The sequence below is a fragment of the Phocoena sinus genome, chromosome 2 (genome assembly GCF_008692025.1).
Source record: "Phocoena sinus isolate mPhoSin1 chromosome 2, mPhoSin1.pri, whole genome shotgun sequence".
Taxonomy (NCBI): Eukaryota; Metazoa; Chordata; class Mammalia; order Artiodactyla; family Phocoenidae; genus Phocoena; species Phocoena sinus.
In genome coordinates this window covers 131,987,945-132,010,185 of record NC_045764.1, presented here as the reverse complement: position 1 = coordinate 132,010,185, position 22,241 = coordinate 131,987,945, and the positions used below count along the sequence as shown (strand labels likewise).

Here is a 22,241-nt window from a genome sequence, read left to right as displayed (position 1 = left end):
GTATTTTCAGAAATGAGGGAACCTTTGAGCTCATGGCTACCTTTTATTTTAAGTGAGAATACCAGGCCCAGGAAGCTGAATTGTCCAAGAGGACATAGGGAGTTAGTGACTTGGCTGGGGTCAGACCCAGGAACTTGAGCCCTGTACTCAGCCTCTCTCCACTATATCCTCCTACCTTCTGCTCTGATTACTTCTGTGTCTGTGTTCTTACTAACTCGGTTTTTAAACATACTGTTCAGTGATGATTGCCTAAAGTGGCCATTTACAGGAATTCCCTGGTGGTCCAGTGGTTAGGACTCCACGCTTTCACTGCGAAGGGCCCAGGTTCGATCCCTGGTCAAGGAGCAAAGATCACACAAGCCACACGGCGTGGCCAAAAAAAATAAAAAGTGACCATTTAAATGACAGGATCTTTGGGAAGACTAAAAATAGTATAAACAAATAAATTATAGCTCTGTATATAAGTGTATAAATTTCAAGTGGTACTTCTGTACCTTGGTTCTATGGGAAAGTTTCAACTCTAATTTTTCTTTGACATACCCAATGTTCAGGTGCTATATAACTGTGTCCTTCTGCTGAGCAGGAAGGCAATGAATTGGTATTCTCAGACTCCCAAAGCATAGTGCCTGATAGATGGAAAAAACACGAATTACTCCTGGATTATTCAAGTGTACAGTAAATATTAGGTGAACAAATGCAACAAATGCTGGCAAACCATGATGCAAATGAGCTGATCATTTTCTATTAGGTAAATTGATTGCCTAAAAGTGACCATTTATTAATCTTTTTGGAGAACTAATCTCTCATACTTAACACTTGGCTGAAAGACATGTAACTTTTTCATATTAGATATTAATCAGTGCTTTTTAAGATTATAGAAATGGCTTTGCCTTATAGTAAGCCCTACAAGAACTGAGGCCTTAGGATCCAGATTTTTTCTGAGTCACAGCTTGTAGCCGTGTCCTTTTCTTCCTGTCAGGAGGATGGTGTTCTCTAGCAGCTTAGAAATGGGACTGCCCAGGATGACAATGAGCACAGAGACCCTCTTTCTGTGCAACAGGGCAAGGTTTTTAAGGCCACCATGATGTGTAGAATGGCAGTATTTATACTTACAGTTTCAGCCATTTAAAGGAGGTTTTCTTAGCTACATTTTAATGTTGCTGTGGGATAATGAGCATTTTCCCGAGAAAGTTTCCCCTCAACAGAGGAAAGATTTTAAGAATTGTATCAAGAGCTTAACTTCACCAGGAAATACCACAACTATACTTCAAATTTGTCATTTTATTAAGTCATTCTTATTTTCCTTTTACTTAATTTATGTGATTTTTAAACTGCTTATGTAAGTGCTTCATTTTCTATGTCTTAAAGCTTCTAGATGTTTTAAAAATGTTTGCATTGTGTTGAACCACACTGTAAGTATACTGTATTATGTTTCCTTTCGTCACAAAGAAGTACTGTGTTTTCGCTTAGTTCATGATTTCTGTCTCTTCTCTGAAGGTCCATATCGGTTATCTTCCTAACAAGCAAGTTCTTGGCCTCAGCAAACTTGCTAGGTAAGTATGACTGTGTAGTGAATAAGAGGACAGGTTTATAGGACCTGCCCCTACATGGTGAGAATCTTATCAGGCTTTGTCTCTCGATCAATGTGGATCTAACTTGTAAGGTACATTCCAACTTACTTTATAGTTGCAGAGACAATATATAGACAATATGTATAGTCTAAGACAGACTAAGAGGACCTGAAAACACAAATGCCCTTTCCTTCTCGCTCCCCTATTGCCTGCCTGCCTTCTCCACCTCCCTCCTGCACATCCTTTGAAGCCTTACCTCACACTTCTCTCAGTAGAGCCTTCGCTGACTGGAGAGGACCTGAGGGTGCATTCAGTTCAGTCCCCATTCTTTAAGGGTGGTTTAGCTAACTGCGGGGGAGAGGAAACCGGCACAGAGGTCTAACTGCACTGCTCTTTGAAGTGGGGGCCTCAACCCTGCCTTCCACTTGGGTACCTCCACACATCTCTGCATCCTGTAGGGCCAGTTGGTTCACGTCTGGCTCCGTTGCTCCTACAGACCCAAGACCATGCCTTCCTCGGCTTTTTCAGCTTTTTTCCCCCCCTCAGCTCTATTCTGAGACAATACTAACTCTCTCTTTCTCTTTCTGCTACAGTCTTTTTTCATTCTTTATCCTGTGGGTTCTGGCCTTTGCTACCATTTTTGAGTTTTAGGAAAGAGTGGTGATATATACAAGCATGGTCTCCTGTGTTTAACTAGAAGTCAAGTTGAGGGTCAGTGTTCATATACCTCTGATAGGGACAATAAAATATTGGGGACTAGACCTAAATACCCTTTTGTGTAGTTTCCTTGTATAGAGTTAGCGAGTTGTGGGTGATGGGGAAATATTGGGAGGTGTATGTGTTAAAGGAGAGTTAAAATGAAGGAGTAGGTAATGAAATGCCATCAAGAGTCCCCCTCCTTCTAAAAATAAACCAAGCTAGGTTTGGATAACTTGACTGAGGTGAAAGTGACCATATCAAAATTGGAATAAACATACCTTTGTGACCAACTGACATCTGTGGCTCTGATATGTTCCTGCTTCTTCTCCACTTAGACAATCCTGAAATGGTGGTCCAGATCTTTTTCAATTCTGTGTTGGACTCTGTAAACACCGCCCCTGCAATCTGATGCCTGCTCTCCACAGCTGTTTGTTTTACGTTGTTTTCACTTCCACTTTCTTACTCATTTCTTCTAGGGATTAAGGAGAAAGTAGGTAGAAGAGAGAAATTTAACTTCCCTAGTTTCTGACTAGTTTCCCTAGTTTCATTCCTACTTGGCAATCTCACTACCAGACAGGACTACTTGGTAGCATGAAAGGATGTTCTTACATCATAAATATAATTGCTTCACTGCAGTCAGGCTCTTAATACAAACGCAAACATGTTGGTGCCTTTAGTGATCTGCACCCAATGGCAGTGCCAAGCAGTGGCTGAAAAATAGTATTGGTGGTGTTGGGGGTAATCAACCTTATTATAATTTCTATTAGCAACCTCCTCTCCAATAACTTACTCCCAAGCGATAAAGTTATATCAGCTGAATACAAGTGTCTTTATTATAATTGGTTATTCTTACTGTTTTATAATACATAGTCTAAGATCAGCAGGCTTGCTGTGCAAACACAGCTGTAGGCTCACTCCCCTGGTTCCCCCTCTTCCAGCAAGATGGCTAATCCTCCACCTTATATAGAAATCCTGGCACTGCTCCTGCCTGTATCAGACTGCCCACGTGTGAAAGGTGTAGCATAGACAGTCTTCATATTATAAAAAGCTTGGCAGACCACACTCGGCCATGGTCTTGATGTAAGCAGTCTTCTCTAGAAGACCACACTATGTAGGCCGTGGGTAACACTTTAGAGAAATGGATTCGAGAGTAATCTAGTGAGATCTTGGAAAAAGTGGTGACTTGGGGATAGAAGGGAATAGCCTTTGGTTATTTCCTTTCCTAGTGAAAAGAAAAGCTCTCCAATAATTAAGCTTTTATGAACAATACAAAGGAGTTAATTATTAGCATGGGGATTTGTCCTTACACTAATAGGATTAAAATGTAAGAAAAAAAATGGAGCGGTAAACCAAAGAACTGAACTCAGATATTTTGTAAAAATTTTGAATAAAGGGTCTATTAAATGAAACAGGAGACTAAGATATTATCCAACTGCTTATTCCTTATAAGAAGTTGGAATATTTAGGGAATGAAGAGGAATAAATAAGGTTAAATGTCTTAGCAAAACTTCACTGCTCATTTTAATCTTGTATGTGAAGTTTGTTATATGCTTGCCTTTAAACGAATGACCTTTCAGTGCCAGGGAAGTCAAATATCAAACAGTAAAGCTTTAAGTAACAAGAAAATGCCAAAAGTGAGTTGATCTGGTTTAACTCTAGTAGAATTCTAGAGTAAATTTAGTTTGAATAGAAATTCCTTCTGTTGCTGAAAATCCATTGAACATGTATTCATTTTCTTGAATTAGAAAACTGAGTGAACACAATTAAATCTTGAATATAGAATTGGAGTGCCTCAGGTAGCCATGGTTCAACTGTTGGGCACCTACTGTGAAAGGACAATGTGCCAGTTATCATGGCTGCTAGAGGAAAGTAGGACAGAGCCACTGCCCTCAAGGAGAGTGGACAGTACTCGGCAGCAGGTGCCACAGACGTGCCTGGTTAGGAGGTCTGAGTTCAGAGAAGCCAAGATGGCTGTGGCCAGGCAGGACTGAGGAGACCCAGAGGTAGAGGGCTGAACAGAATTCTGAACAGAAGAGAAATTCCTGTAGGTATAGTTAATGCATAAACAAAGGCAAATGAGAGGGTAGGAGCAAGGCATCTCCCAGTGGATGGGGAGCAGGTTGATTGATACAAGAGATTTAGGCAGAGGTGACTGGGAGATAGTGAACAAGGGTAGATTAGATCACAAAGGGAACATTAGATTACAAAGGGAACATTTTCTTGTTTCTCTATGCTATAAAAGTAACATACCAGTTAAACTTAAATAGAAGTGAGTGAGTAGAGGGAAAACTTTTCTTTCCTATTTCCATTCCCCACTAGAGATCTTTCACTATCCTTCTGGAAGATTTCAGTGCAAACACAAACATGTAGCCTCAAAACTACTAGCTAAACAAGGCGAAAGGGGATCATATCCTATATTCTATACTACTTTTTTTAAAAACTTAAAGTACCTTGAAATTCCTTGGACGTCTTTTAGTCTAAAAAAGTTCCTTTTAATGGCTACATAGTATTTCTTTAATATAATTCATTTAACCAGTCCTTGATATAAGTATAGCCTACAGTTTGAGACTACTGTCAAAAATGGGAAAAAGAAGAACTTTGGTGAACACGTCGTATCTATTTCCTTACTCTGAGTCTGTAAGATTGGAGTCGGATTTGCTGGGTTAAGGGTAGCTAACTTTTTGATATTACCAAATTGCTCTCCAGAAAAGATCATACTGAACTATACTCTAATAATAGATTAAAGGTGTGTGTTTCTCTACCCTTTTGCCAACACTGGCAAACATTGAAGAGTGTGAAACCCAAACAGGTAAGTAAAAAATGGTACCTGTTGTTTTAATTTGCATTTAATTGGGTGAGGCTGATTTTTTTCAGGAACTTCCTGCTCTTAGTCTTTGCTAATTTTTCCATTGGGTTGTCTTTTTATTACTGATCTGTATGAGCTCTCTGAATATTAAAGCTACAAATAATTTGTCCAGGCTTGTCATTTGTCTGTTTTCTAGTAGTATTTTTCATGAAGTTTAAAACCTACGTAACCATAAACTCATGTATTTTGGGGTTATTTTTATGGCTTTATTTTTATATTTAGATCTTTGCTTCATCTGGAAATGTACTTTGGGGCAAAGAGTAAGAGGGAATCCATCCATTGCTGTTGTATGCTCACTGACCCCCTGTAACACCTCCACTTCCCTCACATCATCACCACGCTGCCTTCTTGCTATCCTCGCTGCCACTCTCTGGGCCTTCATGTTCCTCCTGGGTCATGTGTTAAACTCCTAACTCCCGTCCTCTCATCTCTTAGGATCCCTAAATCTGCTCTCATATGCTGCTAGGATGTTCTTTCTCAAGTGTGGATTTGACAAAAGCTATGGACCTGCGAAGGGGCAGCATTAATAAAGTTCAGGCTTCTTACCTTAGCTGACAAGTCCCACTGTGATCTGGCTGCTCTTCTTTCACTTTTTGCTCTAGCCACACTTGAGAATTTGCAGCCCAGTGTCAAGTCTAGCTTGTCAAGTTATGTGAAGGCATCAGAAACACTTTGAAGGTTTGCAAGGGTTAAATTATACCATCCACGGGTTCTTCCTGCAAAAGTATCACCAGATTACTTTCCCAGTTGCCAGAGGAGGAAGAGGAGAGAAAGCATAATAATGCAAGAGAAAACAGAGGATCGAGCACAGATGTTATAAGACCAGTAAGTAGGCTATTTAAATAAGCTGTCCACTGGGTTAAATCTAGTATCCAACCATGTCCCCCTTTTAAAATAATAAAATGTTAATAAAAATCAAGGCAAAATTTATCAAAGGGGATAAAGTGAATCCTCTTATTTTGAGAAGGTTGTATAATAAAAGTGGTCACGAATCTTCATCAAATGAGTTCAAAATAAAACATGAACTGGCTAAAATGCATAGAGAAACTGACAAACCTGAAAGGAGTAGGAACACTAATTACCTCTCAGTCTATGAAGTGGACAAAAAAGATATACACAGCAGAGTAATAGAATTTTGGCCAAAAGGTAAGCTTAAACTTAAAAAAATTGAAAAGGCTGTTGTGTAACAAGAAAACTAGAAATTCAAGATTAAAAACCCAACTATTTAGAAGTCAAAAATTTTTTAAATTCCTTAGACATGATAAAAAATCATGATGCTAACACTATATAAATTATATACAGTCTTTACTGCAAAGCCATTCTTTGGAACTAACACCAACCCTCCCCAAACTCTTCCAAAAGATTTAAGAGGAACCCTTCCAAACTCTGTTCAAGACATTATCCTGATACCAAACCAGACAAGGCCACTACAAGAAGAAAATTACAAGCCGATACCCCTGATTAATATAGATGCAAAAATCCACAATATATTAGCAAACTGAAATCAGTAATTCATTAAGAGGATCACACACTATGATCAAGTGGGATTTATTCCAGGAGTGCAAGGATGGTTCAACATTTGCAAACCAATCAATGTGATACACCATACGAACAAAATGAATGATAAAATCATCTCTCATTAGATGTAGAAAAGCATTTGACAAAATTCAATATCCATTCATGATAAAAACTCAGATTAGAAAGACAACCTACCTCATTGCCTGTGTAATAAAGGCTATATATGACAAGCCCACAGCTAACATCTTACTCAATGGTGACAAGCTTAAAGTATGAAAATCTATCATAGGTTGCTTATAAGTCTGAGAGAATAATTCTATTTAGAAATGAGGGGTTATGTAACTAAGAATATGGTTTAAAAACTTTAATAAACAGGTTAAGGAAAAAGATGGACAGGAATGAAGCAAGCATTAGAAAACCTGGATCAGCTAGTAACCATTAGAAAAAGTAAAATTAATGTTGGGAGAGCAGTGGAGGGGAAGGGGCTGGACCCAGTCAATTTACTAGGCATTCTTTCAAACTTCTAAGTAACCACTAGTTTTCATGTTGTGTAAGTAATTCAAGAGCATGGAAAAACCTGAAAAGCTATACAATTAATTAGATGAAGCTGTCTGTCCCTGATAACAAAGCCTGATAAAGCTGTTAATTATAGACTACCCTCAATTATGAGTAGTCATAAAAATCCTAAATATCAAAAAACCTACTTCAGTAGGCTACAGGTACTGTTTTCATCATCCAAGGAGCTTTACTTCAAGAATACAAAAACAGGTTACATTAAAATTTGAGAACTACTGATTCCAAGAGTATGGTAAACTAGATTGTAATGATATCTTGGTGTAGCATACTAAGATATAATGTGTATTAACATTTCACACATTGGGGGAAATATGAAGCAGTTATTGTAAGAATCCACAGGAATTACCCAGCACTGGGGCCAAAATCAGGGTTTTGTCCTCCCTATTTTCCCCTAAATATTCTGGGGAGAGCAGGAAGAACCACCCCTAGGCACATAGTCACTTAGGTGTGGGTCAGAATTCAGATTACCTGTGTGGTCCTCAAAAAACCCAAGGCAATTATTTAAGATGTCACTAAGGAGGTAGCCTTCTAGCACCTAGCAGAAACAAGTGCATGTTTGGATACTTTTATCCAGGCTTCAAAGAATTCCGACAAATGTTCCTAAGAGCATGTGTTCACTGAAAGTAAAAGAAAGTCACCATGAGCCAGATTCAGCTTAAAACAATTGGTCAAATAGGGCAGATACCAGAGTTATCAGGGACAGAATATACAAGTGTGCTAGAAAAATAAGAGTACTGAGGGGGCTTCCCTGGTGGCGCAGTGGTTGAGAATCTGCCTGCTAATGCAGGGGACACGGGTTCGAGCCCTGGTCTGGGAGGATCCCACATGTAACGGAGCAGCTAGGCCTGTGAGCCACAACTACTGAGCCTGCGCATCTGGAGCCTGTGCTCCGCAACAAGAGAGGCCGCGATAGAGGCCTGCGCACCGTGATGAAGAGTGGCCCCCACTTGCCACAACTAGAGATAGCCCTGGCACAGAAACGAAGACCCAGCACAGCAAAAATCAATAAGTTAATAAACTCCTAAAAAAAATTTAAAAAAAAAGAGTACTGAAAGTTTGACAAAGGGGCAAGAAACTTTCAGAATTAACTAGACAGATTGGAAAAGGAACCAAATATAACTTGTAGGAAAAAGAGATGTGGTAATGGAATCCGAAGTCCAGTACACTCAAACAGATTTGGCACAGCTGAAAATGAGTTAACCCAAAGAAAGGTCTGAAGAAACTACATGGAATACAACACAGACAGGTGGGAAGTATGAATGAGAGTGTAAGACATGGAAGAATAAGAAGGTATAATATGCCATTCATTGAGATTCCTGCGGGTAAGAGGCAATGGGGTAGGTGTAGTGTTAGAGAAGTTAATAGCTGAGATGTTTCTAGAGCATATGCAGCCTATCAGTCTTCAGATTCAGGAAGCCTAATGGATGCCAAATAGTGAAAATGAAATTAAACCCCCATCTAGACACAACATAGGCAAGAGTGCACATACTCAAATACCATAAAAGCAGCCACACAGAAAAGTGTTACCTACAGGGTAACAGCAACTAGACTGACCGTTGATTTGCCTGTGGCAGTATTGAAAGGCAGATAAATGTTGGTGTCAAACTAGAATTCTTTTCCCAATAATTACCTCTCAGCAAGTTGACAGATGAGGGCAAAATAAAGTGTTTTTTTTTTTTTAATTCAGTGAAGCTATATGTTGGGCTGCACCTTACAGGCCTGCAAGCCCTGTAGTTGCCCAGCCTCAAAACTGAAGAAAGAACCTAGAAACATCAACAGTTTAGTGGACAGAGGGAACTTCCTAGTCCGAAGAAAGGTCCTGGAGCGACACCTCACCGTGCTCGGCAACAACCTTCTCTACTCGGGGTAGAAGGCTACCACTTATAGGGGAAATTGATGTCAGGTTGGCTCATGAGTTACCAGGGAAACTAGCGGCTAGGGCAGGGGGCAAGCACAAAGGCGGTAACTGATGAAGCCCTATAACTAGGAGGATTGGGTAGTCATGTGAGTGAAGCAGGGACTGATCAAGCAAGAGGACAGCCATCGTGAGTGGCCTGACCATACCCTCTACCCTTACATGCCCTGCACGACCCTTACAATCTTGGTCCACCCCTCTTACGCAGTGTCCCTGGGGTCAGGTATGTCGAGGGGCACTGCAACCAGATACCACAAATGCAGTACAGACAGCAGCAGCTAAAGAGTAGCAAGAGAAAGCAAGGCGCTTAGCAGGTCCATTTACCATGGAAGTCCAGAGGAGGAGGACAACGGCATCTCACCATAGACCCAGCAATCAGACTCATTTTGCGGCGAGCCCACTGTTGCCACCCAGCCCTGGAACAGATTCCCTCCCCTCAGGCAAGGGACAAAATATATAAGATGTTTAACAGGCACAATACAGGGGAGGTCATGACCATTAAGCAAAACGTAAGCAATAGCAGCATCCTGGGATAACGCGGGTTTTGTCCTGGCCTGCAGGACCACATCGCGTGTCCACCCTCAGTCCCCACAGCCATGCCTAGTATTGGAGGGGTGCTGTAACAACCGACCACAGGGTTAATATAACGCCGCCTTTCTCCAGTAGGGGCCCAGATTGATTACCTCAGCAGTCTTCAGTTGGGCTGGGTAGGAGACAGGTGAAATCGCTAAGTCCCTTTCTAATCCTATTCCCCAATGGGGCGGCAAACCCAAACCACCTGGGACTTACTGTCAGTTCCAGGGCCATTTTATAATGTGTTCCCCTTGGGGTTAGATCCTATGATAAGGGCAAAAGCAAGTTATTGTCCTTCTGTGGTCAACAGCTGAACTCAGATGGTGTTGACTAGTTACCTCTGGGTGAACATGACGTAGACACTGGGACCGCTGATCCTGGGATGTTCAGTTATAGTTTGTAGGGCTTGAGTTGGCCTCCTGGCCCATGCATTGAGAGAGCTGGTTTCCCATCTCAGTTGTTAGGTAGTCCATTCAGCCTTTCAATTAGCCGGCAGCAGTGAGGTTGTAGGGCAGGTGAAAATGCCAGTGTGTCATTTCTATCAGCCCATTCCTGAACTTCGTAGCTGGCAAAGTGGATTCCTTGGTCACTGTCGATGTCCACGAGGGTCCTGTATGTCACAAGCAGCTGTTCTAGACCCCAAATCACGGTTTTGTGCATTGCTCGATGACTCGGGTAGGCCTTTTGTAGCATCTTCCACCTACTGTAATGCACTGTAGACTGCGTATGGCTGTTGTTCCATGACACTATATGGTTGCTCCGCCCCCTTCCACAGCTGGGACCAGAAGCCCATGGGTACTCATATTAGTTTGCCGTTGCCACAGACCCCAACCAAATCCTCCCAGGTAACTGGGCACGTCCAACTCACAAGCCTGCCCCTGTCCCTAAAGCCTGTGTCTGTAATTGTTTAGGGATGGTGAGTTGGGGTATGCTTATATATTCTAGATATTCCAGGTCCTTGAGTTTTGTCTGTGTTCACCAGCCAGCCCAGTGCAGTCAGATGAGCTATGAGTGTGGGGCTGGTACTTTTTTTTTTTTTTTTTTTTTGGTATGCGGGCCTCTCACTGTTGTGGCCTCTCCCGTTGCGGAGCACAGGCTCCGGACGCGCAGGCTCAGCGGCCATGGCTCACGGGCCCAGCCGCTCCGCGGCATGTGGGATCTTCCCAGACTGGGGCACGAACCCGTGTCCTCTGCATCGGCAGGCGGACTCTCAACCACTGCGCCACCGCGGAAGCCCGGGGCTGCTACTTTTAAATTGGAAAGAGACTCTGAGGATAACAGGCTCTCATCAGTGTAATGGAAGAAGAAGGCATCTCTCATGGCAGTCAGCTGCCACAGGGCCCCACGTGGCTAGTGGACAGCCACCTCGCGATTCCCGCCGCCCCCCCCCCACAACTTTCCGTTCCTCACCTGTATTTCCCGACATCTCTGCATTCACGGGAGTTTCCTCGGCCTCCTGGCTGGCTCAGCAATTATTGGGCTGCGCCTCGAAGGCCTGCAGGCCTTATGATTGATAGCCCAGCCTCAAGACTGAAGAACGAGCCCCGAAACAGTGACAGAGACATCAGCGGTTTAGTGGAGAAAAGGATCTTACTAGTCCAAAGCCAGGTCCTGGAGCAACACCTCACCGTGCGCGGCAACAACCTTCACTACCCGGGGGAGAAGGAGGCTACCATTTATAGGGGGAATTGACATCAGGTTGGTTCATCAGTTACCAGGGAAACCAGCGGCTGGGACAGGGGGCAAGCATGGAGGCAGTTACTGATTAAGCCCTATAATGAAGAGGATTGGATAGTCATGTGAGTGAAGCAGGGACTCATCAAGCAGGGGATGTAGAGAGAGCAAGACAGCAGTCATCTTGAATGGCCTTCATACACTATGTGATTATCTTTAATGCTGAGAAGACAGAAATCCGACACCTATTCTTTACTTGAAAAAGAAAAACAAACTAGGAATAAGAAATGATAAACTGAGCATAGGGGCCCTGTTCGCCACATAATCATATACACAGTAGGCACTCAGTAACGAATGACCCTCGTGTGGCACAGTCGCCAGCAACAGGCAGGCACCCGGGCTGGCAGTGAAATGTTAGAGGCATTCCTGTTAGGGTAGGCAGCCCACCTGTGACTGACTTCATTGGCTGTTGGAGGTATAAAGAAGCAAGTCATCAGTTCTGTCTGAGTGGCACAGTGGGGGAAAGGGCCATAACATACCTCATAGGTAAGCTGATCCTTAAATTGAGTCCAAATTCATGACTAAAATGCTAAATTTTAAAGAAAAGACCCTTCACGTGAATTGCAATCCTCAAATGTGTAATTCTGTAGCCATTTTACAGCCAGAGTAAAAGATGTTGAAAGGGGAAATTCATCACTTGACAGATTGTGTTATGAGCTAAGATCAGGGGCTTTTATTTGGAGGGGGTGGTTAATCCTACTGAGTGCTTATATAGACCTATATTATAAAGAGATGTCTGAAGAGGTCTGTTTAGCTCTCATCTGATTATCCTAATAGGTTTAGTTGGTACATAGTTGATATTTGTCTGCTATTAATTAACAGTCTTTATTTTTAACTTGAGCTTTAAGCTCTTATTAAACAATACGATTAATTAGAACACGTGAGATGTGACCTAAAATTGATGACATGGGAGCTTGAAAATTACTCACCTCTAATTGTTGTTTTTCCTAAGTGAATGTTACACTTAATTCTCTCTGTCTTTGGGGACTTACGGAAGTACCACTGTGTCATGGTTGGTGGTCTCCTTTAGACCCTCCCTCTTCTCATTTCCTTGTAGTTTTTGTGTCTTTCTATCCTCCTCCTATAAGCATTTATCTCCTGCCCAGACCCTACAATTACTTCAATAAAGCAATTATTCTTTAGACTTATGGGGAAGCCTTGCCAATTTCACTTCAAACAATTTATAATTAACTAAAACAATTCTTTCTTTTCTAGGATTGTAGAAATCTATAGTAGAAGATTACAAGGTAAACTTTGAAACTACTTTATTTACAGAAAAACATTTTTTATTAAGGAAAAAGTATTTTTTGTTCTTATTACAAGTGTAATACATATGGCTTATAAAAATCAAGGGAATTCCCTGGCGGTCCAGTGGTGAGGACTCGGTGCATTCGCTACGGTGGCCAGGGTTCAATACCTGTTCAGGGAACTAAGATTCCCCCAAGCCGTGTGGTGTGACCGAAAAAAGAAAAGAAAACTTTATAGGAATGTAAAACAGAAAGTCTGCTGTGTTTCAAGTCTCCAGAACAAATCATTGTATTTGCACATTCCTTCACATTTTACCAACATTTAAAAACTCAATCTACTTTTATTATAGTATTTGAAAATTGGTGTCACCTTCTTTTTCACTTACCAAATCTTAAACATTTTTTCACATACATGTAACCATCTCATTCATTTTGCTGGCTGTTCAGCATTCCATTGTACAGCTACGCTGTGGCTTGATTTAACCAGTTCCTGCTCTGGTATTCGGGGATTTTGTCGGTTTTCAAATAGAGGCAGTGCTGAACACTTAGTGTTTTCAAAGATGTTGTTTATTCAGCACAGGAACTACGTTATTTAGGTTAAATCGTTGATTTTCAACATTGCTCTAAGTACAATTCAATAATTGGACTGTAGCTCCTTTGTTAACCCTGCTTCAAGCTGTTTATTCATTTACTTTACTCTGCCTCCACGGGGGTGCTTGTTATCAATATCTGGTCAGTCTTTCTGCACACCTAAAGAGACAGTCGTCATTCTGATCTGTTCCCTCCAGTGGTGCTGGTGGGCACTGGGGGTTCCTTAGTTCCCCTTGGCACCTGTACTGCAGGTGAGGGGACTGAACAGGGGCATCCTGTGGCCCAGACAGCAGAGCAAGCAAACTGGTAAAAGGTGGTGTGTCTTGGCTGTTAAACCTCACCAAAGTCTTGCTTTTTAAGATTTCAAATATTCTAGAGACCACAAAAGCTTCCAGGTCTCTGTTCGTGTCAGACTCTTAAACTGAGCTCCTTGTCACATCCACAGTTCAAGAGCGCCTTACGAAACAAATTGCTGTAGCAATCACAGAGGCCTTGCGACCTGCTGGAGTGGGGGTAGTGGTTGAAGCGACGTAAGTCCGTGTTTGCCTTTAATCATGTCCCAGTGGTGTTTTGGGCTGGAGGTGTAGAGGGTCATAGACTTAGGTGTAGGGAATTTGCACAACAGTGCAAATCAGTCTTCTCTTGATTTCTTCTTTAGCTCTTTGTTGCTAAGAGCAGGGTTTTCCCAATATTTTGTGACACATTTGAAAAATAAAGAGTTGTACTTAAGAATAGGTACAAAGGGCAACTGAAGACACTTCTTTAAGTTAGAATGAATTATGAGAATTGCGAACATCTTGTGGGCAGTTTTCACCCATCCTTTTGTCATGGCGTGAACTGTGCACTGTGGGTGCCATCCAGCTTCACCCACTGTGGTCACTGTTCTCTGGATTCTGCCTGGTGAGACCACCGTGCCTCAGTATTTCTCGGAACACCTAAGCTAGCTTAGTGCTGTCTCGGTCCTGAAGATGGATCAAGTGAGAATCCCGAATTTCTTTTTATCTAGAAGTTGTGTATCTCTGTAGACACTTTGTATTAGTTTCACCCGGGAAGAAAATCCTATTTTTCCCCCTCCGACTGGATGCCTTAAGGACTCAACCACTGATAAGAATAAGAGCTGTAAGGCTTAGGAACTTAAAAAAAAAAAAAAAAGTTTAGACCAAATTTGTCTAAGAAGCGACATTTTGATATACTTGGTAACTGTGAACTCAGTTGAATCAGATTTAATCTTTCGGGCTGCTTTTATTTTAAAAACCAAACCAGCAACTGTCTACTCCTTGAAGCCACATTTGTTGCCTTGTTTTGTAGACACATGTGTATGGTAATGCGAGGGGTACAGAAAATGAACAGCAGAACCGTGACCAGCACGATGCTGGGGGTGTTCCGCGAGGACCCGAAGACCCGGGAAGAGTTTCTGACTCTCATCAAGAGCTGAGCCTCAGCACGTGCCACATGGTTTACAGATTGTGCAGCTAGTAGCATCATTTGGTCTTAATTGTTTGTACATTCCATTTCCAGTTGTTGCTTATCCCTTGTCACTAATTGTATTTAATAATTATTTAAAGCAAGTCAAATAAAGATAATTAACAAAGGGGTAATTAATCTACTTTCTTCTTGCCACCTTTTAGTGGCAACATTCAAGCCAACTGCCAATAGTGTAAGTTACTTGCATAAAACCACTGCCTTTCAGGTAACCTGAGGGTGCTGGGAAGGGAGAAGAATGCATGTGTTTTGTTCAGAGTATGGTAATTTGATTCAGAAGCACAGGTGTGTTGGGAATGGGAGAAAACCATGACCAATATATTTATTTTATCCTCCCCAAACAAAAATGGCGTAGTGCTTAAAATAATTTATGTACACTGTGCAGCATTGCTCTGCAAATTCAAAGTCCAACAGCTCCACTTTAATCATGTTTATTTAACTGCCAGTGATACTTTATTTTTTATATATTTATTTTTTAACTCTCCAGTTGTAACATATGTCACCAAGGGAAGGTGGTGGAATATCTATGTTTTTTAATTTCACTGTGAGTTAAAAAAGCAATTTCTACCTTCTATTCTTTTTAAAATTCAAGTACAGGGAATTAGTTCCTGGAGTTGTTTACGAGTGTATTCTCATGTCAATATACAGGGATTTAGACATTTAACTCTCTGCCTTGATGAGAATATCACACCATTTAGAGTGTAGATACCTTTGCCTTTTTTTTAAAAGCCATTATTTTATAAGACTTAGTACTGACCTTGCAGATAACTAGCTCTCACAGTTCTGCCTTTACACGTTTCTTGGGAGCTTACTTTGTGAGTTCCTTGTAGATGCCTCAAAACTTTTTTTTTTAAACTTATCAAATATTTTTCTAAGTATTTACAGAAACTTTTGAAAGTGTCCATCATTTTCAGGTCTGCAGAACCATAGCTTCCGTGAATATGAGAGAATGCAGAATTGCACTGTGGACTGCTTTGAACTATGTCCCATGTCTAATGAAAGCTGTATTGTTGGTGTCTGTAAAAATGCACCGTCATTATCTGGAGTGATTGGAAGCTACTGGAAGCCAGTGTTCTGGTTTCCCTTGTGATCCATGTGGATCTTGTCTTCTGTGTAACTGTTCAAGTGGGATAGGTCTTTTAGTCCAGGAAGCTGCTGCCTTATTAATGATTATCTTAAAATTTCCTCCACTGGGGCAGTGTGGGCCAAATTAAAACAAACAAACGAAAAAAAACCCAACTCTCTGCAAAAACAAACACAGTTATTCCATGGAGAAGTCTCTTATTTGGTTGACACTGTGCTCTTCAGATTTATCCTGTTACCAACAAGGATTAACTACAATGCTTGCTGTAACTCTGGTAGTCCTGTCTCTGCCACTCTGATGCCATTTGGCTTATGCTAGGGCCAGATGGCACTTTTTTTGTTTTTTTAATTTTAAATCTTCCCTACTTCTAGTTCCTATATATATATATATTTTTCACTTGGAGTTTCTAAAGTAGAGTGGTGGTTGATTCTGAGCTCCTTTTAAAATCTAACCTGATATAAACATTATCCTGCTTAACATTTAGAGATAGAATTAAACATTCAGCTCACGTTTGGTATTTTAAAGTTTTTACACCTGTGACTTGGAGGACCAAAGAAATTGTTAGCTGTTAATTCATCTTTCTGAGATCAATTGTATTCCTTTTTAATGACTGTTTATTCTAACATTCCTTAGAAGTGTTCTCATAAAGGTCTACAGTATCCACAGTATTGGTCTAGAGTATTGATAAATGCAAAGTAATTACCTTGTCTGTTTTACTCTGGTCTGTAGTACTTCAAAATTACTTTTTCATATCCGTGGGCTTGAACTCATTTGGGGGATTTTTAAGAATTCGATGCATTTAAATACACTGTTCAGTTTAATTGTTCAAATTGTATGTATATTGTTCCTGAAGTTGGTTTTATTCAAATTATTAAAGTGTTATGACTGTTCTTGTGAAAGTAGTTTCTTTTTGAACCACTGCTATAGATAAATCAATAAATTCAATTATTTTTACTGCATTGTTTCAGCAAAGATACCCTTCGTAAGGGCTTCTCTCAGCCATCAAGCTATTAGAATATAAATCCCAGACATAAATTTACCCCAGGCTCTCTGTTTCCCTTTGGTATTCAGTTTGGGTATTACTGTCCTCACCCTATTGCAGTAATGGGAAGGACAGATCTGGGTTAAGAGTAAGGAATCTGAATGGCTCACACGTCCTTGTTCTAAGCCTAACTTTGCATAACTGCCGCTCCTGAGAACTCCACTGCTTTCTGTGTGGGAGCAGCTGAGGAGGGAAGAGCTGGCTGGGGCAGGGAGCTGGGCAATGCAGGGAGTGGAAGAGTTTCCCTCCCTTTTATAGGGAAGAGCCTGCCTGGGCAAAACTTCCAAGTAGGAGCAAAGGTTTTGCTGCCTCTTTTCTGTCCATGCCTGGTGACCGCATCATTCCCTCTATTGGGTGGACTTCCCATTCCCTGCTCCACCTAGGCAGAGGCCCCAGCCGTCACTGATTGTCAGCCTGTCCAGGTGCTGGGGCCAGTGGAGTGGCCTGCTGCTCTTTGAAGGACCCCGTAGCCTGTAGGTAGTGAACCTAATCACCTAAACTAGGAATGCAAGAAACATTCCTTTTTTTTTTTTTTTTTTTGCCCCACCACACAGCTTGTGGGATCTTAGTTCCTCAACCAGGGATCGAACCCATGCTTTCAGCAGTGGAAGTGCAGGGTCCTAGCCACTGGACCACCAGGGAATTCCTAAAACATTCCTGAAACCACAACTCACACGTGTCAATAAAACAATGAGCTGCTCAATAAGCCCAAGTTGCTGCTCCTGAGTTTTTTCACTAAAGATTGAATCGGCTGAAAGAAGAACAGAGCTGGAGAAATCACACTCCCTGACTTTGGACTGCACTACAAAGCTACAGTAATCAAAACAGTATGTTACTGGCACAAAAACAGAAATAGATCAGTGGAACAGAATAGAGAGCCCAGAAATAAACCCATGCACTCATGTTCAGTTAATTTATGACAAAGGAGGCAAGAATATACAGTAGAGAAAAGACAATCTGTTCAATAAGTGGTGCTGGGAAAACTGGACAGCTACATGTAAAAGAATGAAATTAGACCATTCTGTAACACCATACACAAAAATAAACTCAAAATGGATTAAAGACCTAAATGTAAGACTGGATACTATAAAACTCCTAGAGGAAAACATAGGCAGAACACTCTTTGACATAAATCGCAGCATATTTTTTTTGGATCTGTCTCCTAGAGTAATAGAAGTAAAAGCAAAAATGAACAAATGGGACCTAATTAACTTAAAAGCTTTTGCACGGCAAAGGAAACTATAAACAACATGAAAAGACAACCTATGGAATGGGAGAAAATATTTGCAAACCATGCATCTGAAAAGGGATTAATTTCTAAAATATACAAGCAGCTCATACAGCTCAATATCAAAAAAATAAAAAACTGGGCAGAAGACCTAAATAGACATTTTTCCAAAAGACATACAGATGGCCAACAGACATATGAAAAGATGCTCAATATCGATAATTATTAGAAAAATGCAAATCAAAACTGCAATGAGGTATCACCTCACACCAGTCAGAATGGCCATCATCAAAAACTCTGCAAATGATAAATTCTGGAGAGGGTGTGGGGAAAAGGGAACCCTCTTACACTGTTGGTGGCAATGTAAATTGGTGTAACCACTATGGAGAACAATATGGAAGTTCCTCAAAAAATAAAAATAGAGTTACCATGTAATCCAGCAATCACACTTCTGGGCATATATATCCAGACAATATGAAAACTCTAATTCAAAAAGATACATGCACTCCTATGTTCATAGCAGCACTATTTACAATAGCCAAGACATGGAAACAACCTAAATGTCCATGGACAGATGAATGGATAAAGAAGAGGTGGTATATATATATATGAATATTACTAAGCCATAAAAAAGAATGAGATGATGCCATTTGCAACAACATGAATGGACGTAGAGATTATTATACGAAGTGAAGTAAGTCAGACAAAGACAAATATATATCACTTATATGTGGAATCTAAAAAAAATGATACAGATGAACTTATTTACAAAACAGAAATAGACTCACAGACATAGAAAACCAACTTATGGTTACCAAATGGGAAAGGAGGAGGGAGAGATAAATTAGGAGTTTAGGATTAACATATACACACTACTATATATAAAATAACAAGGATTTACTGTATAGCACAGGGAACTATATTCAATATCTTGTAATAAACTATAATGGAAAAGAATCTGAAATATATATATATGGATCACTTTGCTGTACACCTGAAGCTAACACAATATTGTAAATCAACTACAATAAAAAAAATTTTTTTAAAGATTAAATTGGGTGAGTTCCTTGTTTTATCACTTAATGGAAAAGCAGTCACAGACACCAAAGGTTTTAGAGAAGGCGGTCCATCAACACAGAACACCAAGATTCACCATGATGGGCCTGGTCCTGCTGATGGTGAAGAGGAAGGTCTCAGTAGATGAGCTCAAGGGCACAGTGTAAATGCCTGACAGCCCCAACCCTTCCAGGGGCACTTGCTTTGTGTTTTAGTCTTTATTATGGAAAAAACGTACAACAGTAGACGGTACATGAGTACATGAGCCTCGCGTACCCATCATCCAGCTTCAGTAAGTCTCAACTCATGGTCATCGTGATTCCTCCATCTGGATTTCAAAACAAATCACAGACATCCTTTCACGCATAAATATTTCAGATTAACTAAAAAAAGAGGAGAGACTTCCCTGGTGTTTCAGTGGGTAAGACCCCGTGCTCCCAATGCAGGGGGCCCGGGTTTGATTCCTGGTTGGGAACTAGATCCCACATGCATGCCACAACTAAGAGTTTGCATGCTGCAACTAAGAAGCCTGCACACCGCAACTAAAAGGTCCCACGTGCCGCAATGAAGATCCCGTGTGGCATAACTAAGACCTGGCGCAGCCTAAATAAATATTTTAATTAATTAATTAATTAACTAAAAGAAGAGGAATCACATAACCCAAATACCATTCATTGTCACACAAAACAATGCTTTAATATAAAATATTCAGTTGGCATTCAATTTTTCTCTATTGTCCCATAATTTTTAAAAATAGTTATTTGAATCAAAGTACAAATGAGGTCTATACACTGCAATTGCTTGATCTGGGTTTTTTTAACTGTGTTAAAAACACATAAAATTTACCATCTTAACCATTTTTAAGTGTATGGTACAGTAGTAACTATATGCACATTGTACAATAGATCTCTAGAATTTTTCATGTTGCAAAATTGAAACCCTCTACCCATTGAACAACTCCCCCACTTTTTCCCTCCTCCAGACCCTGGTAACTGTTATTCTACTTTCTAAGAGTTTGCTTCAGATTCCTCATATAAATAGAATTAGCAGTATTTGTCTTTTTTGTGACAGGTTTATTTCGGTTAGCATAATGTCCTCAAGAGCCATCCATTTTGTAGTATAAGGATTTCCTTTTTTTTTTTTTTTTAAGAATTTCCTTCTTTTTAGAAATTGAATAATATTCCACTATATACATATATACTATATTTTCTTTATCCATTCATTTGCTGATGGACATTTAGATTGTTTCCACCTCTTGGCTATTGTGAATAATACTGCAATGAACGTAACTATGCAAATATCTCAATATCCTGTTTTCAATTATTTTGGATATATATCCCAGAAGTTGAATTGCTAGATCATATAGTAATTCTTCAAAATTTTTTGAGGTAACGCCATACTGTTTTCCATAGCTGCTGTACCATTTTACATTCCCACCAACAATGCACGAGAGTTCCAATTTCTCCACCTTCTTGCCAAAACTTGATATTTTCCAGTTTTGTGATGGCCATCGGAATGGGTGTGAAGTAGTATTTCATTGTGGTTTTGATTTGCATTTCCCTGATGATTAGTGGTGTTCAGCATCTTTTCATGTGCATATGACTATTTGTGTATCTTCTTTGGAGAAATGTCTATTCAAGTACTTTTTATAAATCAGGTTATACGATGTTTTTGTTGTTGAGTTGTAGGAGTTCTTTATATATTAATCCCTTATCAGGTAAATAGTTTGCAAATATTTTCTCCAATTTTGTAGGTTTCCTTTTTACTATGTTGATTGTTTCCTTTGCTGCACAGAAGTTTTTAGGTTTGGTGTAGTCCCATTTGTCTTTTTGCCTATACTTTTGGTGTCATATCCAAGAAATCATTGCCCATTCCAATGTCATGAAATTTCCACCTCTGTTTTCTCCTGGGAATTTTACAGTTTCAGTTCTTAGGTTTAGGTTTTTAATCCATTTTTAGTTAACTTTTGCATATGATGTAAGGTAAGGGTCCAACTTCATTCTTTTGTATGTAGCTGTCCAGTTTTCCCAGCACATTTGTTGAACAGACTGTCTTTCCCCCATTGTGTAGCACTTGTACCTTTGTCAAAGGTCATTTGATCATACACTTGAGGATTTGTTCTGGACTGTTTGATTCTGTTCCATTGGTTTATGTGTCTGTGCTTATGCCAGTACTACATTATTTTGATTACTGTAGCTTTTTTTTTTTTTTTTTTGCGGTACGCGGGCCTCTCACTGCTGTGGCCTCTCCCGCCGTGGAGCACAGGCTCCGGATGCACAGGCCCAGCGGCCATGGCTCACGGGCCAAGCCGCTCCGCGGCATGTGGGATCCTCCCAGACCGGGGCACGAACCCGTGTCCCCTGCATCGGCAAGCGGACTCTCAACCACTGCGCCACCAGAGAAGCCCTGATTACTGTAGCTTTATAATATGTTTGGAAACCAATTGAGACCTCCAGCTTTGTTTTTCTTTCTCAAGATTGTTTTGGCTATTTGGGGTCTCAGAGATTTCATATGAATTTTAGGATTTTTTTTTCTATTTCTGCAAAAAAAAAAAATGCCATTGGGGTTTTGATATGGATTGCAGTAAATCTGTAGCTTGCTGGACATTTTAGCAATATTAAGTCTTTCGATTCATGAACATGGGGTATCTTTCAATTTATTAATGTCTTGTTTAATTTCTTTTATCAATGTTTTATAGTTTTTCAGGGTACAAGTCTTTCACCTCCTTAGTTAAGTTTATTCCTAAGTATTCTATTCTTTTTTATTAGCAGACTTTATTTTCTAAAGCAGTTTTAGATTCACAGTAGAATTGAGTGGAAGGTACAGAGATTTCCCATATACCTCCTGCCCCCCCACCCCACATGCCCAGCCTCCCAGTATCAACATTCCACACCACAGTGATACATTTGTTACAACTGATGAACCTACAGTGACATATCATAATCACTCAAAGTCCATAGTTTACATTAGGTTTCACTCTTGGTGTTGTACATTCTATGGATTCAGACAAATGTATAATGATATGTATCCACCATTATAGTGTCATACAAAGTAGTTTC

At 40.4% G+C, this 22,241-nt stretch overlaps 1 protein-coding gene across 1 annotated transcript in view; it reads left to right on the top strand.

The window, feature by feature from the left end:
• Positions 1–16,755, top strand: part of GCH1 (GTP cyclohydrolase 1) — a 51,771-nt gene extending 35,016 nt beyond the window's left edge. Inside the window, exons 3-6 of the mRNA XM_032623733.1 lie at positions 1,498–1,553; positions 12,668–12,699; positions 13,736–13,820; positions 14,599–16,755. Of these exons, the coding sequence (XP_032479624.1) occupies positions 1,498–1,553; positions 12,668–12,699; positions 13,736–13,820; positions 14,599–14,725 (300 nt within the window). The 3' untranslated portion in view covers positions 14,726–16,755. The remainder of the gene's footprint in view (positions 1–1,497; positions 1,554–12,667; positions 12,700–13,735; positions 13,821–14,598) is intronic.
• Positions 16,756–22,241: the final 5,486 nt, after the last annotated feature.